The sequence below is a fragment of the Miscanthus floridulus genome, chromosome 10, assembly GCF_019320115.1.
Source record: "Miscanthus floridulus cultivar M001 chromosome 10, ASM1932011v1, whole genome shotgun sequence".
Taxonomy (NCBI): Eukaryota; Viridiplantae; Streptophyta; class Magnoliopsida; order Poales; family Poaceae; genus Miscanthus; species Miscanthus floridulus.
In genome coordinates this window covers 118441149-118459509 of record NC_089589.1, presented here as the reverse complement: position 1 = coordinate 118459509, position 18361 = coordinate 118441149, and the positions used below count along the sequence as shown (strand labels likewise).

At 43.9% G+C, this 18361-nt stretch overlaps 1 protein-coding gene, 1 non-coding gene and 1 pseudogene across 2 annotated transcripts; 1 reads left to right on the top strand and 2 right to left on the bottom strand.

Moving 5' to 3' along the window:
- Positions 1 to 5945: 5945 nt before the first annotated feature.
- LOC136489410 (BTB/POZ and MATH domain-containing protein 1-like) lies at positions 5946 to 12025 on the bottom strand (annotated as a pseudogene).
- A 4023-nt stretch (positions 12026 to 16048) lies between these two features.
- On the bottom strand, positions 16049 to 16528 carry LOC136489409 (BTB/POZ and MATH domain-containing protein 1-like). Its single transcript, XM_066486054.1, has one exon. It carries the CDS (start codon positions 16526 to 16528, stop codon positions 16049 to 16051), a length of 480 nt encoding a protein of 159 aa, XP_066342151.1.
- A 1119-nt stretch (positions 16529 to 17647) lies between these two features.
- On the top strand, positions 17648 to 17786 carry LOC136490477 (small nucleolar RNA Z247). Its single transcript, XR_010767756.1, has one exon. It is a non-coding gene; the product is annotated as a small nucleolar RNA Z247 (small nucleolar RNA).
- The last annotated feature ends 575 nt before the right edge of the window (positions 17787 to 18361 follow it).

Sequence of the window (18361 nt, the reverse complement as noted above, 5' to 3'; positions counted from 1 at the left end):
CAATTCGCATCTCATTGATCGTCTTCTACAGAATATTCTTGATTCGTTTGTTTGATGTTTCTGCTTGGCCACTTGTCTGAGGATGATATGGAGTAGCAACATTATGACAGATTCCATGCCTTGACAAGTAATTGTGGAAATTCTTGTCTGTGAAGTGAGTTCTTCCATCACTAATCACCATCCTTGGAACTCCAAATCTTGGAAATATTATTTCTTCAAACATTCTTTTGGAGTGTTTTGCATTAGCAGTTCTGCATGGCATGGCTTCAACCCACTTGGAGACATAGTCAACTGCCACCAAGATGTACTCACGGTGCTTTGACTTTGGAAACGGTCCCATGTAATCAATTCCCCAGACATCGAAGAGTTCAATCTAGAGGGTGTTGATGAGTGGCATGGCATCTCTTGAATTGATATTCCCGTGACTTTGACATGCTCCACACCTCCTGATGAAATCCTTCGTGTCTTCATATATGGTTGGACAAAAGAATCCACTTTGCTAGATTGTTGAATGAGTGCGGAATGCTCCATAATGTCTTCCATATGGTGATGAGTGGCATTGTTCTATGATTTTGATCCCTTCTCCTACTGGGACACATCTTCTGAGTAGTCCATTAGAGCAGACTCTAAAGAGGTACGGTTCATCCCATATGTGGAGACGACATTAGTAGATAAGCATCGGTTTGTTCTCCCCTAGTGGTACATAACCTGCAACCATAAAGTTAACAATATTTGCATACCAGGGGTTAGATTTGGTGACCTTGAAGAGCATGTCGTTCTGCCGCAAATCATTGATGGGTAGTTCCTGCGAATTCTCAAACTCCATTCTAGACAAGTGATCGGCAACAAAATTTTCTACTTCCTATTTATCTTTTATTTCTATGTCAAATTCTTAGAGTAACAAAATCCATCTTACTGATATGGGCTTAGCATCTTTCTTAGTGAGCAGATATTTTAAAGTAGCATGATCAGTGTAAATAATCACCTTAGCTCCTACTAAGTAAGATCTAAACTTATCAATAGCAAAAACAACAGCCAGGAGTTCTTTTTCAGTTGTTGCATAATTAAGTTGTGGTCCTGTCAGAGTTTTGCTAGCATAAGCAATTGCATGATGCTTCTTGTCTTTAGTTTGTCCCAACACTGCCCCCACAGCATAGTCATTAGCATCACATATAAATTCAAAAGGTAGCAACCAATCTGGGGGTTGAATGATTGGTACAGAGATGAGTGCTGTCTTAAGAATGTTAAAAGATTTCATATATGCATCATCAAATTCAAAGGAAACATCCTTAGCCAAGAGATTTGTAAGTGGTCTAGCAATATGTGAAAAATTAATGCACTTCATCGGGAGTACCCAGTTTTATAAATTAATGCACACAGATCAATCCGCAAGCACATGGATATTATACCGATATAGCACTTCACTGGGAGTACCTAGTGAAAGGTCCTAATATGGCTAGAGGGGGGTGAATAGCCTATTTAAAATTCTACAAACCAACCAGAGCAATTTGATTAGTATGACAAATAGCGAAAAGCAAACTTGCTCTAGCTCTACAAGGGTTGCAAGCTACCTATCCAACAATACTAGTTACTATGATCACTAGACACACAATTTACTAAGTCACTACTCACTAAGAGCTCTCACACTTGCTACACCAAAGAGCTCCACTAGATGAACTTAAGCCACAAAGCAAACTCTCAATTCTAGCTACACTAAAGAGCTTACTACAACTAGTTTGCGGGTCTCTAAATGAGTAAGTAAAGTGATTATATCGCCGCGTAGAGGAGTGAACCAATCACAAGATGAATACTAACTCAATTACCGGGAGAATACTAAAGGGAAAGAGACAACCAATTTTCTCCCGAGGTTCATGTGCTTGCCAACACGCTACGTCCCCGTTGTGTCAACCAACACTTGGAGGTTCGGTGGCTAAGAGGTGTTGCACGAACCTCGTCCACATAATTGGACACCACAAGAACCTACCCACAAGTAAGGTAACTCAATGACATGAGAAATCCACTAGGGTTACCTTTTGGTCCTCCACCAGGGAAGGTACAAGTCCCCTCACAATCACCGGGAGATGGCCACGAACAATCACCAACTCGTGCCAATCCTCCTCCACTGCACCAAGCTGTCTAGGTGGTGGCAACCACCAAGAGCAACAAGGGAATTCGGCAGTGAAACACGAACACCAAGTGCCTCTAGATGCAATCACTTAAGCAATACACTTGGATTCTCTCCTAGTCTCACAAAGATGATGAATCAATGACGGAGATGAGTGGGAGGGCTTTGGTTAATCTCACAAGGTTGCTCTGTTAATGCAAATGGCCAAGAGAGTGAGCTAGAGCCAGCCATGGGGCTTAAATAGAGAGCCCCCACGAATAGAGCTGTTGGCTCTCTGTTCCCTGAAAAAAATAGGGTGACTAGACGCACCGATTAGATCGTCCCGGTCGCGCGATGCACGCCACGTGGCCCCTACTTCAAGTGCTGATCGCCCAATCTCAACGGTCATTAGTACATTTAAGTTATGACCAGACGCACTACAGTATAGGATCGGACACACAGTGCCCAGCATCCCGTCACTTCCAGTAAGGTACCAGTTGCGACCAGACGAGTCCGGTCATGCCCGACCTAACGCGCCCACTGTCAGATCACTCTCCCTCTTCTCTGTTGCACCACCACATCAGCATGACCGGATGTTGAACAGTGTTCAGTTAGAGTCTGATTGCCTATGTTTGGTCATAGGCCGAGAGTACCATCTTCTTTTATAATTGACCGGACGTTGCTCCCCAGAGTCCGGTCACCACATGACCAGCGTTTGGTGCACTATGTGAAACCCTATTTTTTCTGGACACTCCGCTAGTGAAGTTTTGAACCCTTGCTCCCAAGTGCTAAACACAATGTGTATCACCTGTTGGCATGTGTGTTAGCATATTTTCACAAACATTTTCAAGTGTGTTAGCACTCCACTAGATTCTAAATGCATATGCAATGAGTTAGAGCATCTAGTGGCACTTTGATAACCGCATTTCGATATGAGTTTCACCCCTCTTAATAGTATGTCTATCGATCCTAAATATGATCACACTCTCTAAGTGTCTTGATCACTAAACCAAAAAGCTCTTTTCAATTTCACCTTTGTCTTGAGCTTTTTGATTTTCTTTGTCTTCTTTTCAAGTCCAAGCACTTGATCATCACCATTGCATCACCACTATCATGTCATGATCTTCATTTGGTTCACTACTTGGAGTAGTGCTACCTATCTCATAATCACTTTGATAAACTAGGTTAGCACTTAGGGTTTCATCAATTCACCAAAACCAAACTAGATCTTTCACCTAGTTTTATATCAAACTCGAGGAAATGTGTGTGAGAATAAAAAAATCTAACTTATCCCAAACTCACAATCAAGGCTATAAAAGTCACCCTCGCGAGCTACCACTGATCTAGAAAAGTAGGATACATTCACGAGTAACCGAGTCTAAGCACCACGCTTACACTACGAATACTACTCTAACCCAGGTGCTACAAAGATTAAAGTACTCAAAAGAGAGTTGTAAACCAGAAGAATGATGTGAACAAGATGCTTACTTGAATTAGAGGTCGATTACCAAAGAAATCTCAGAAGCAAGCTCAAGAAGAACTTGATTGTGCCAGATACAAGCCGTAGAGAGAGCACCGACAAGCCGGGACTCCACCAGAACTCTTCCCTCACACTATCTCTCTACTTCTAGAACTAGACAAGATCCTATGGAGGACAAAACTTCTCTTGATTGCTATGCACTGATCCTGGTGGACATATGGAATTAGGCTTTTTGGCTTCTCAGCTCTCAGGATCAAATGAACAATGCCTCCTAGGGGGTGCAGGCTGGATTATATAGCCCTGCGGGTGCAACGTGAGCCCTTGGATCAAACCGACTTAAGCAACAGCCTAGATGCGTCCTCAAAGGCGATGGGAAACCAACCTTCAAAGCTGGCTGACAGGTGGGACCACAGGTGCCAGCCGGCCTGTAGGTGGGGCTGGCCGGCCCCACATGTCAGTCTCTGGTCCCCCGCTTTGGTGACATGGCTTCTGGACCCTTCTAGAGTCTTCCCATGTGGAATTCCGTATTTTCCTTTAACGATTAGGTCCCCTTGGTAGTTTTCTGATTAAACCCTACTGGAAACACAGATTCACCAAAACTCGTGGAGTTTGTTAGTTTAAACCCCTAAGGCTACTTTGGTGATTCATTTATACCCTTTTGCATGTTTAATTGACAGTTACATATTTATGATAACTACCGTCAACAGCGATCCTGAAGGGGTCAGTTGGTGGATCTTTTTCGTTCGGGAACCACTGGACCCGAGGCTTAACATACCTGTATGTTAGGATCTCGTCACCTACCTCCATTAATTATTTACAAACATGCCATTATAATGAGAAATGTGTGAGTGGGTGAAATAGTTTTTTAGGCAAACTAAGGCTTGTTGTTTTACAATTTTTAGAGCCAAATTTTGTCCTCTTCTAGGCTTGTGATTCTTGGTGGCTCATAATGATTGGCACTAGTAGAAATAAAACTGTGAGGCCATGGCTATGAATTGCTAGTGTAAAATTATCTTTCTGGTGGTTTTCTTATGTCTACCACAAGGAGAAATAATGTATTTACATAGGCGGTTCTCTTAACCTACCACCACTATAAGTCCGATTTGTACTAGCGGTATGCTTAAGGGAACCGAGAGTGTAAATACATGATATCTACTAGTGGTAGACTTATGAAAACCGCTGGTAAATATGCATTTACACTAGAGGTTTTCTTAACCTTGTGGCACAGCAAATAATTTGATTTTTTTTTGAATTTTTCAAATGATCTCATCTGGAGAAACTGACTAAATGAAAGTTATAGTACTTGAAAAGGTCCACAATTTTGTAGTTGAGTACTTTTCCATTTGAACCGATTTATGGTCCACAAATGATATTTTAAGATTAATGATTTTGAAAATTCATAATTTTTTTATTTCTCAAATGACCTCGATGGAAAAATGATCAAACTTTAAGTTGTAGATCTCGTTGATATCTAAAACTTTCGAGTTGAAATGTTTTTCATTTGAATTGGTTTAAGGCCACAAATCTCAATTTCAGAATGTGGTAGAGTGGATGTGAGGGGAATGTTTTTGCCTGGGTTGCAGTGGTATCGGGAGTAACACACGAGTTCTGCGGTTGTGAATTTGACTCCTGGAAACTGCGTTTATTTGTCGCGAAAACTATGAAAACCGTGTGGGGGGCCTCCCTAGATTAATATTTTTTTGCTAATTTTTTAAACATGATTTGTAATTTCTAAAAAAATCATTTACTCTGGAGCATCCTTAAGAAAATCGCCAATGAAAATCGTTTACTTTGGCAGCTTTCTTAAGAAAACTGCCACTGTATATTTTTGCCTTCCACACTGGTGGTTGCTAAAAGCGCTAGTAGAAATATAAAAAGTACCGCCAGTAAAAGCATTTTTTTACCAGTGCTACGAACAGACATACGTGCTGACATCACCTCATCGTAGATATCATTTTATCAGAACTCATTTTTTAAAATATATCATGCTAATATCAACAAAATAGATCAGATAGAACAAGAAGAAAACTGGTGAAGGACGCCTCTAGTTAGGGAGCATGGCTACACAAGAGCACGCCAAGAAAATTTGAACAACAACAAAATATTTTCTACTGAAAAACCAAAAGCATTACACACCAAAGTTTACCAATCTTTAGGCCCTGTTTGATAGAGCTTTGGTCGGCCCTGGCACTTTTGTATCTCTATTGTTAAAATGGACTATGACTGGTGAAGCCACTATTTTGGGCTATATATACCAGCTCTGTCTCCTTTGCATATTATAACAAGGAGCCTGAGAGCCATGTAAAACAGAGCCTTAATGAGACAAAATTTAAAGGAGGGTCCGCAAATAATATTACTATGCTAAGTCTCAATAAATAGGCTAGGAAAAAGTTGTGCAAACAGCTCCATCGGGAAAGAGGGGAAGCAGCTCTTTAGATGTTGGAAGCCATCACTCTCCAGGATTGCTTTCAGATTTGTAGTCGTCTTCAGAAACTCAAAACATGCCTCCTTGAGTCCTTGACAACCCTGCTGCTCAGCAAGTGCCAGTGTCGTCGCCAATGTACTTGTGTTGATGTTGTGCCAAAGCTTGTCCTCGCAGATTAGCTTTAGCCTCTCCAACCTATACCAGTCAGCTGCAACAAGCAAATGTTGTGCCATCACCGTCATATCATCCCTGTCTATCTCATGAAGGGTGTCGTTGTATATGAAGTGGAGCATAGCCTTGAACACGCTCGCCTCCATGTCATCGATCTGTATGTGGCTCATGCTGTTATCCTTCATTGGACCAAAAAGCTCCGCCTTGAACACCGAGACCGTGCCGCGAGCACGAGCCTATGTGCACTGAAGGTCTCCCCGTCAACCTCAAACGTGACATCAACCCCTTCTTGTGATGACAGTAGACCACCGATATGACAGTGCATGTCTGACGGTGGCACGGTGATGAGATGCCCAGCATGTGTGTTGCCATGACTGTTGACTGTGATATCACATCTGACTCTGAAGCAATCATCTCTTAGGTATGGAGACTCCTCCAAGACCTTCCTCTCAATGAACTGATTAAATCCCGCGAAACTGCAACTTGTGAATACCAAGTCCCCTGTCATGATGTGCGATGACAGTATGGTCGAGTAAGCTGAACCTGAGATGTATCTTGACTAGCGTATTGGTTGTCTCGGCCAGTACAAGATGCAGGGATATCCAGTCGGCGTTGGGAACTCCGTAACCTTTGGGGTAGTACGCGATATACCAGGTACGGTCGCCGACATTGAACAGGCCAGATTTGAAGTAATCGCCGTCGCTGAGTCCTTTTTGCCGAGAGTAGCCATGGATCGTGAGGACGTGCCACCCCTCCACGGCATCGGCGACGACGATGGTCGACGCGTTCATCGCCTTCTTGCCTGCACCGCCGACAGTGCAGGCGACTGATCTGGACATATATGGATCAGGACTCAGGAGTAGATCTTTCCCTGGATTGGTGGTGCGAAGAACACGGCAGTTTGTTCCTTGCGCACCCTCATTAGATGAGTAGATGGATCAGGACTCAGGAGATTGTTTATCTGCACGCCTTGCATGCGATTGTTCATATTCTTGTACAATTGACGTAATATATATATATAGTAGTTCTATATATAGGGAGAGGCTATTCAGCAGCCGGCTACAAAATAAGTTATTCTGTAGCCACCTCTATTTACCATAATTTTATATACTAATTTACCATAATGTCAATACATATTTACGATAGTTGGGTTACTATAACACATGGGAATATTTACCATAACGTTATAGTAAACCACTTAGTAAGGAGTTACTGTAAATCTCGTAAATTAACATAGTAATTATCGTAACTCAAAGTGGCTACAGAATAAGTTATTCTGCAGCCAGCTATAGGATAGTAGTTCTATATATATATATATATATATATATATATATATATATATATGAGGAAAAATACGACGCATTACAGCATTACGACTTTGGAGTCCGGGTCGGATCATGATACGTGGGCGTTGAGAAGACGACAATAGGATTCATACGATGCCTTGTTAGGTCTCTCTTGCCGTTTTTGCCTTGCTACTGCCTGTCTTGAGTGTTCTTTTTACAGAAAGTCAACCTTGACATGGCATGTAACACATGCTAAGCACATCTCCAAGAGTTTCATATTATCTTACAAAATATTTGCTGAATCATTCATTATTCCAAATGGCGGACAGGACACGGCCAGGTACATCCAAAGTCTTGAATGTGTAGAAGCAATTTTTTTTTGTCTTTCTTCAACTGTTGGCAACAAAATGAGCTTTCCGACTTAACCCTCCACCCCTAGCCGGACAGCACACGGCCAGGCACATCCAAAGTGCTAGGAGGTGTGGAACCAAAGGCGGCAAAGAAAAGCGAAACAGTTGTGACATGTGTACCCTTTTTTTTATCTGGGTAATATATTTGAATCAAGAAGATAATTATTTTTCCCTGTGCGTAACAATCATACTGATAGGGTAATTACTATTTTCCAGGTGCATTCTTGTAGAACCAATGGGGCAAATAAGTTTCCATGAGTGTTTATTCACGTACAGGAAAATAATTGAATTTTCATGTGACTTTTGTATTGTCCTGTCAGGATTATAAAATTTGACAAGTTTATCATGAATTTTCCTATCAGTATTGCTAAAAACAACACAAAAAATTGTTACTCACAGGGCAATTCACGTTTCATGATTGTAATTTGGCACCCACAGTGATAGTATCTCGCAATCGGCAAAATATTTTCATTTTGTCTTATCAAAGTAATTGCCACACAAATTCAACACCACCATTATTTTGTCTTATTGAAGTAATTTTTTGCTTCCTAAACTGCAGTGCTCCTGTATCTCATATGTGTTCCGGAATTATAACCTCTCTGCTCATACAAGTTAGAAGAACTCGTGTCCAGCGATGATCAATACAGCATATTCGGTTACGACCTTCGTATCTTAAATGTGACATGGACTCATAACCGGTGTTCATATGAGTTAGAATAACTCGCATCTAGCGATTATCGATATGTAGTCCGATTTCAGGACATGTTGGGTCCTGCTCTCCGCATTTCGTATGTGACCCAGACTAATGATTTGTGTGTCTATAGTCACAATAACTTGGCTCTAGCGATGATAGAGTTCGATTACTATAAGTATTCGGTTCTGTGGAATGCACGGATACATTTGCTAGTATTACTCAGAAGCCATAATCGTGCATTAAATTCTTTCATTGTGGTACGTATATGTTTGCTACTCTATGTTCATGCTTATGCACCGGTAGACTCGGGAGCTGGCACATGCGATCGTCTTTCAGTTTAGCATCCGAAGAGCTAAGTCTGAATGCAATAGCAGATGTCTTTGGCGTCACAAATTCCACCTGAGTAGCCCTCAAGTTGGCACCGACCTTTGCAATCTCGGCGATCTCCGCCACCACATGAGCCAATCCGGCTGCGCACAAACGAGTCATGCGGCGGCCATTTTACACCTTCTACATCTGCTCAACCAAAAAGAGATTTATTTTTACTGACATCACAAGCCGGAGGCAGAAGAAGACGACTAGACGAGGAGTCGTTGGTTACCTGATAGCAAATTGAACGACAGTACTAGGACACATGTAGCTGCAGCGGCAATCTTCTTGCAAGCCATGGCTGTAAAGTAGTTTGTGGCTCTCGATCAATTATGATCAGTTGATCTTTTTTCCACGACATTCAATCAATTGATCTGGGAGTGCTGTGGCTAGCTTTGATGGTAAACCAGGGATGCATATATTTATATAAGATCGTGGTGTAAGAAATATCAGAGGTGCTATCAGAGAGAACCACCACACCCCTATCTTGGGTTAGGGTGGGTAGATGCATGTTGACTGTGGGGATAGGAACAACCCTGTCCTTAGCTTACATATGGAAGGCGTCAATCACCAGGATATGGTTGTTACACATGCATAACATGCATTTATCCATGCCCGATAATATCCTAATTACAGCAACTCCCGTAATCTCTCTTACCATATGATTGCGCAACTTCTTTGCTTTAGACACGCTCACACATTACATGCATATACACATCATCTAACAGCCCCCCTCAATCAAAACCGCTATGTTCAGATTGTACTTAAATTCTCCAGGAGTTGAACTGACAGTGGTTTTGTAAATCCATCTGCTACTTGATCACCTAAAGGTACAAAACCTATTTCCATTAACTTTTGAAATACTCGTTCTCTCACAAAATGATAGTCAACTTCTATATTCTTAGTTCTAGCATGAAATACTGGATTGTTTGTCAAATATTTTGCACCGAGGTTGTCACACCATAACTTAGCAAGCCTTGGACTACTATATGCAATTCTTTGAGAAGAGTTTGTATCCACATTACCTCTGTTGTAGCATTAGCTAGAGCCTTGTATTCTCACTCAGTACTAGAGTGTGACACAGTACCCTATTTCCTTGCACAATACAAGATTTGATCTTGCAATACCCCAGTTTTTGACATCACTGCCGGATTTTGAACCAGCAGTGGCATATCGGCAGTGATGCTCGATGGCTACTGCTGCCGGTACTTCACCCGGTAGTGATAGGTTTAGAAAAACAAAAAAAGCAATCCAACAAGCATGCTGGCTGGAACATGCTCGTTACCACCACTGCCGTAACCATGCTCGCTGGCTACCACCGCCACTACATCAAGCATTTCATCCAAGAAAAAAATTCATACATCACAGACAAAGGACGGATTCAACACATCAGAAAAACTCATCCACAAATCGATTTGTGCATCGCAGACGAAGGAGAAGGGTTCAACACATCACAAATCAACCCATCCACAAATCGATTCGTACATCGTAGATAAAGGAGTAGGGTTCAACACAAACAAAATAACTCATCTAAAAATTGATTCACACAACATAGAGGGAGGGGAGGGGAGGCTAGGAGGGGGAGATTGGGGATGCCGCCAGGCAGGCCAAGTCACTCCAACGCCAGATCTGAGGCCGCGCTTCCAGTCACCGCCCCTATGACGACAGATCTGAGGAGACACAATGTGTGAGAGAGAGGAGAAAGCACCAGAAAGTGAGATTGCCGAGGAGAGAAGAGCGAGAAAAGAGAAAACACCGTGAGTAGTGCCGGCATCGGGGTGGATTCGCGATGAGCGGAGCGGCTGCGTTCGCACTAGTCACGCACGACCGCGCCCGCGGTGGCGTCATGCCTACGCTGGGGTGGATCCACGCGATGAGCCGCGCAGCCGCTCTCGCGTTGGTCCCCGCCCGACAGTGCCCAGTGGCCTCGTGCCCGTGCCGGTGTGGACCCGTGCCGACCGCCGAGCCGCTCGGGTTGCCGTGCTGAGGAGGCGTGGGGAGGAGGAGATAGTTTGCCATGGTTAGGAGGCGTGGGGAGGAGATAGTCTGCCGTGGTGTGGAGGTGTGGGGAGGAGGAGTGGTGTGGAGGCGTGGGGAGGAGGAGATAGTCTGCCGTGGTGTGGAGGCGTGGGGAGGAGGAGATAGTCTGCCGTGGTACTGTGGCGTGGAGGCGTGGTGTTGGGAGGCGTGCGGAGTTAACTGTGATTGATAAAATTTTTGGGTCCGGGAGTATGGATCAGTGCCAGTTAGGTAATTCAACTGACATTAAATAGACATTACTGCCGGTTTGTATTAACAACCGGCAGTGATGTGGTCCTTCAGTGTTGGTTTTAGCCCAGCCCCAATCATTTTCTCGTTTTCAAGCTCGGAAGCGTACATCACTGCTGGTTCTCATGAATCCGACAATGATGAGGCCGGCAGTGATGTCTAAATCTGTAGTAGTGCTAGAAACACTACAAATTCAGAGTAGATCTCCTATCATCTATGCTTCCTGACCAATCTGCATCTGAGAAGGCACTGACCAATGTGGATATTGATTTATGTATCTTCGACCCAAACTTGGTACATTGCTTTAGGTACCTTAAGATTCATTTGACTGCTGCCCAGTGAATAGTTAACTTAGTACAACGTTGTAGGAGCATGGAGAAATTGACACACTTTTCGGTCTCCAATTGTAGCGTCAAGGTGCCACGTTGGCGAGCAGCTCGCTGAGAAGGGAGGAGCGCGCAACTGGTTGTCAGATGCTGAAACTCAACACTATCCATGATCGCCTTCAGGTTGCCCGGAGACTTGAGAAACTTGAAGCACGCCTCTTTAAGCCCTCTGAAGCCATGCTGCTCCGCAAGCACCAACGTAGTTGCTGTCGTGCCTGTGTTAATGTAGTTGCAAAGACGGTCCATGCTGTACTTATCCGCCGCCACAACCACATGCTGAGCCACGACCGGCACGTTGCTGCCCCTGTCCATGTCTGGCAGCGAGTCCGTGTAGACGAAGTGCAGCATGGCCCTGAAGACTCTCGGCTCGATGTCATCGATCCGTACATGCCTCGTGGTATTCTCCTTCATCTGGCCGAAGAGCTGCGCCATGAACACCGGTGACCGAGCGGCGAGCACGAGCCAGTGCGCGCCGAAGGTCTCCTCTCGCCGACCTGGAACGTGACGTCCGTTACGACCTGGGACTCGAGGAGGCCGCCAATATGCTGGTGCAAGTCTGATAGTGGCATGGTGACAAATAGAGATGGACACTTACCTTGTAAATGATAAATAGAGATGGGCATTTACCTAGAGTCTGTCTCGTCGTTTTTAAAGGCAGTGCAAAAACAATGTCCACCTCTGTTAATCATAGGGCGTAACTCCTAACGTCTTTTTTATGCTGTGGTCATCGAATGGGGAGGGGGTTGTGGTGGTCAATGAGGGTGGCGGTGTTGGATGGTGCTAGCTTCGAATGGAAATGTGGAACTAAGCAAATGACCGTGCATTGACTAGGAGTTAGGCAGGATGGATTCGGTTTACGGTTTATTTTCTTTTCATTTTTTAGCACATTTTCTGTTCACCAAGAAGGCAGCATGCAAAATCCATTCGCCAACATGAAACAGTGTTGTGTGTACCCTTTTTTCTGTTTGTGTAAAATTTGACTCAACAAGATAATTGTTTTTCCCTGAGCGTAACAATCATAATGATAGGGTAATTATTCTTTTCCATGTGAATTCTTGTTGAATCAACGGGGCAAACAAATTTCCTTCTGTGTTTATTCTCCTACATGACAAAAAATTGAATCCTGTGGGTTTTTACATTGCCCTGTCATGATTATATAATCCGACATGTTAATCATCAATTTCCCTATCAATATAGCTAAAAAACAACACAAAAGTTTGTCACCCACGGGGAAATTCGCGTTTCATAGATTTAATTTGTCACCCACAGTGATAGAAGTTCACAATAGGGAAAATACCTTTATTTTTTCTTATCAGATTAATTGCCACACAGATTCAACACCACGATTTATATTACCAAAAAAACACAACCGCACATTAAATTCTTTCATGGTGGTACATATATGTTTGTAACTCTATGTTCTTGCTCATGCACCTCAAGACTCCGGTGCTGGCACAGGCGACCCTCTCTGGCCACCATTCAGTTTACCATCCGAAGAGCAGTCATTCTGAAGGCAATAACAGATGTCGTTGGCGTCGCAGATTCCACTCGGGTAGCCCTCAAGTTTGCACCGAGCTTTGCAATCCGTTTGATCGCCGCCGCCGCATGAGCCAATCCGGCTGCGCACAAACCGGTAGCACGGCGGCCATTTTAAACCTTGTATGTCTGCTCAATCAAAAAGAGATTTGTTTTTGCTGAGGTCAAAAGTTGGAGGTAGAAAACGATGACTAAAGGAGGAGTCGCTTGTTACCTGATGTCAAAACGAACGACAGTACTAGGAGACATGTAGCTGCAACGGCGATGTTGTTGCAACCCATGGTTGCAAAGTTAGTCTGTAGCTCTCGATCAGTTGATCTTTTTTTCCCGATATTCAATCAGTTGAAATGGGAGAGCTATAGCTAGCTTGGATGGTAGGCCGGGGATGCATATATTTATATAGGATCATGGCATGTGAAACGCATTGTTTCGGTTTTGACAGAGTACCGATTCATTTGCAACCTTGAACGCGGGGTGTACTGTTATTAAAACTTTTGATTTAAAAGGAAGATTTATTTGTACTGACAGTTAGAAGGAGTTACTACAACTAATGTAAGAGCAGCTGAAAAGGAGGATTTTAATTTACAGCTTGATAGTCATCCTGTGTTACTTTTAGTGCCTGTAGGGATTGATGTGAGCTTAGAGCTTATACCAGGAAATAGCAGGAATTGAAACCTGACTTGTTATTATTGCTCTATGGAGTAATCAAATATGGACTCCTAGTCTTTCTTGTATGTATGTATACATTTATTCCGATAAATTTAATATTTCTATTTGTACCTGCTTTGGGTGATTGTGGTCACAGATGGCATACTGTCTTACCAAATTACCGAATGACTAAGACGAGGGCCTTGGTATGCATTTAAAGATTACTAAAAATCACAAATCACAGCCAGTTTGGACGGGTTTTTGGAACCGGCAATGGACAAGTGGTAGCAATTTACCTGTTTTTTATTTAACACTCACTGCCATTAACTTACAATGCTATAGTGATGAAAAAAATGTGTGCTTCGAAGGATGGAAACAATGACCTCAAATCTCAAACATAGTCTCTGAAACTAGTTGTGGTAGAACCGCCTAGTTTAACCCACCCTGATTATGCATGTCTATGAATCACTTGACACTAGACACACTTAACCTAAAGGAGAGCTGAGTCTACGGATCGAGAGAGAGAGAGAGAGAGAGAGAGAGAGAGAGAGAGACGGAGTAGTCCAGAGGCAGACATCTCTTGGTTTTTGGTTGGGAAGGAGAGACCACTACAATACCACTACACTGTCGCTGCAGTAAATCTACACCACTGTAAATCCGATTTCTACTTACGGTGTCTATAAGAGAAGTGTCTGTGTAAATATATTATTTCTACTAGGAGTAGCCTTAAGAAAACCGCCAGTAAAGGTGTATTTACACTAGCAGTTTTCTTAAGCTACTGTCAATACAAATAATTTGAAATCAAATTTTGAACTTTTCAAATAATCTCGGATGGATAAATGATCTGAATAAAAGTTGTGCTACTTGAAAACATCTAAAACTTTTTAGTTCAATACGTTTTCATTTAAAATCGTGTAGCACCCGGAAATTATGTTTGATAAGATTAATTATTTTTGACATTCATATTTTTTTAAAAAAGTTCAAATCAGTTCAGATGATGGAAAAGTGACCAAAACCAAAGTAGTAGATCTTGATGAGATCTAAAACTTTCTAGTTGAAACTTTCTGGTAGAGTGAATACGTGGGGAACATTTATGCCTTTTTGTCACAAGAGGCTATAAGGTGCTGTGCCTAGGGGAGGAGGCATAATGTCGCACGTTTGATTTCTAGCAACCACACGTCTGGAAAACCGTGTGAGTTGGTGTGTGAGTTGGTTTTTAAGTGTTGTTCGCTGATTTTCACTGGCCTTTTACACTTACGGTTAATCAAAACGCCAGTACATAGCAGTTTTTCACCGCCAGTCAAAACATTTTCTGTACTAGTGGAAGTATTTTACAAGGTTGTAATAATTGGTCTCATTCTCTCTAAACTTTGTTTCCGTTATCTATGAAAAAGGATACAATCATAGAGAGATACTGATATTGCTTATCAATTTTTGTGTCTCAGATTCGAGCGTCAGGGTGCCACTAAGGATGAAAACGGTCGAACTCGGTCGAAAAACTCCTCAACCGTTTTCTACTTTTACATTTGAAATACGAAAGCGAAAGCGAAAGCGGACAAGCCGGACACGAAAACGAACACGAACTTACGAAATATCTAGAATTTCGAAAACGAACCAATTCGAGCGGAATTATGTCGAACACGGTCGGTATGCGAAAATTCAATATGAAATACCGACCCACAGTGCATAGCATTAAACAAGTGCACGACCAAATACATAACAAGTTCACAACTAACAAGTGCATGATCTAGTTCAAGTGCATATCATTAAACAAGTGCACGACCAAATACATAATAAGAGAGATGAGGCTGGGTGCCGTCTATAAGAGAGGGCAGCTAACCACCGGTAGAAAGAACACAGTTGCATGGTGAGCAGCCTGTAATTGGGTTGTATGACCTGTGCAGTTGGCCAAATTCGGTTTAAACCGAATTTTGAATTCGGAATATTTCAAATTAAAAGTAGAAAAGTAGAAAACGGTCGAAAAATGTGTAAACCGTTTTCTACTTTTACATTCGAAATACGAAACATCTCAAATGCGAAAGCGAAAACGGTAAAGTCGGACAAGAAAATGCGGATTCGATCGGATTAAATATAGAAAACGATGCGGTTCGGTTCGGGATATTTCCGTTCCGTTTTCATCCTTAGGTGCCACGTTGGCGAGCAGCTCGCTGAGAAGGGAGGGGCACCTGGTTGTCAGACGCTGAAACTCGTCACTATCAATGATCGCCTTTAGATTGCTGGGAGGCTTGAGAAACTTGAAGCATGCCTCTTTCAGCTCTCTGAAGCCATACTGCTCCGCAAGCTCCAGTGTAGTCGCTGACATGCCAGTGTTAATGTAGTCACAAAATCCTCACAGATGAGCTTCAGCCTCTCCATGCCGTACTTATCAGCCGCCACAACCAGATGCTGAGCCACCACTGGCGCGTCGCCGCCGCTGTCCATGTCCAGCAGCAAGTCCGTGTAGACGATGTGCAGCTTTGCCCTTAACACTCTCAGCTCGATGTCATCGATCCCTACGTGACTCGTGGTCTTCGCCTTCATCTGGCCGAAGAGCTGCGCCATGAACACTGGTGACCGAGTGGCGAGCACGAGCCAGTGCGTGGCGAAGGTCTCCTTGCTGACCAGGAACATGATGTCCGTTCCAACCTGGGACTCGAGGAGGCCGCCAATATGGTGGTGCAAGTCTGATGGTGGAACAGTGACAAATAGAGATGGGCCGGTACCTAGTAAATGATAAATAGAGATGGGCATTTACCGAGAGTCTGTCTCGTCATTTTTAAAGGCGGTGCCAAAAAAATGTCCACCTCTGTTAATCATAGGGCGTAACTCCTAAAATGTTTTGTATGAAGTGGTCGTTGAATGGGGACGGGGTTGTGGTGGTCAATGAGGGTGGCCGTGTTGGATGGGGCTGGTTTTGAAGGGAAATGTTGGACTAAGTAGATGAGCGTGCATTGAATAGGAGGGAGGCAGGATGGATTAGGTTTACGGTTTATAAACAGTTGTGTGTAGCTTTTTTCCATTTGCGTAAAATTTGACTCAACAAGATAATTGTTTTTCCCTGTGCGTAACAATCATACTGATAGGGCTGTTAGAATATGCTATATTTAGGAGTTGGTATATTTAGGAATAGTTGATCACGTGGATCCTATCCCGTGGCTATTCCATGTTTATAGTTGGAGTTGTTTACCATAACAACTCCCTATTGTAATTGTGTTGTACTCTTGTACTCCTATATAATGAAACACCGAGGACCCTTAGGAGGGATCTCTTCCTGCATATATTTTTACATGGTATCACGCCTCCTCCTCCTCACGGAATATCTGATTCAATCTACGCTTTCACACGCGTGTGCTCCTCCTCGCATCCATGGGGGAAACTTCTGCCTCCGCCGCCGCACCCCTTGCCTTCGGGCTTCTTCCTGTTGTCTCCGAGAAGCTTACTCGCGGGAACTACAACATGTGGCACGCCACCATGTCTTCGGCGCTCAAGGGGGCTCGCCTCGGTGGGTACATCCTGAGCACCGCCGAACTACCACCGGCATTGCTTGATGCTACGTCTGGCACTACGGCCGACGGCAAGAAGATTGATCCGCAGCCCAACCCGGCGTACGAGAAGTGGGTTGCGGAAGATCAGATCGTGCTTAGCTACCTGTTCTCCTCCCTCACGAAGGAGATTTTTGGTCAAGTCGCCACTGCATCCACCGCCAAGGAGTTGTGGGCTGCCATCCAGGAGCTGCACGCCTCTCAGTCAAGGGCGCGTATTATGTCTACGCGTATGGCCCTAGCCACGGCGACCAAGGGCGCGTCGTCGGTGGCTGAATTTTTTGTCAAGATGAAAGGACTTGCCGATGATATGGCCTCGGCAGGTCGCAAGCTTGAAGACGAAGAGCTCGTCACCTTCATCATCACCGGCCTCGGTGAGGAGTTCGAATCTATCATCTCCGTTGTGGCCTCTCGTGTCGAGCCAATCTCCGTCAACGAGCTGTATGCGCAGCTCTTAGCTTTTGAGCAGTGCAAGGAGATCCATGGTGGCAGCTCCCAATCCTCTGCTAATGTGGCCACCAAGGGTGGCCGTCGGGGTGGCTCTGGCGCCTCCAACCAGCAGCAGCGTGGCTGCAATGATGGTGGCCGCGGCGGCTTCCGTCGTGGTGGTGGTGGTCGTGGCAATGGCGGCCGCAACAACAGCAACAGCAATGGTGGCAGTGGTGGCCGCAACTTCCTTGCTGGCATCTTCTGTCAACTCTGTGGGAAAGAAGGGCACACGGTGGTTCGCTGCTTCAAGCGCTTCGACACGAACTTCACCGGGCCCCCGCAGAAGAGTGCTTCCTCAGCAAACACGGCTCCTTATGGGGTCGACACCAACTGGTATGTTGATTCTGGTGCCACGGATCACATAACCGGTGACTTGGAGAAGCTTTCGTTCCGTGACAAGTATCGTGGAGGGGAACAAGTGCTTTCAGCGAATGGGGCAGGTATGACAATTAATCATGTTGGTCATAGTGTTTTGCAATCCCTAGTTCGTAACATTCATCTTGTTTCAGCACATAGTCTAGTCAAAGATAACAATGCCTTTCTTGAACTTCAT

Coding starts and splice junctions, on each gene's coding strand:
- LOC136489409 (XM_066486054.1), bottom strand. CDS start 16,528: ATGCCCATCTCTATTTATCATTTACTAGGTACCGGCCCATCTCTATTT.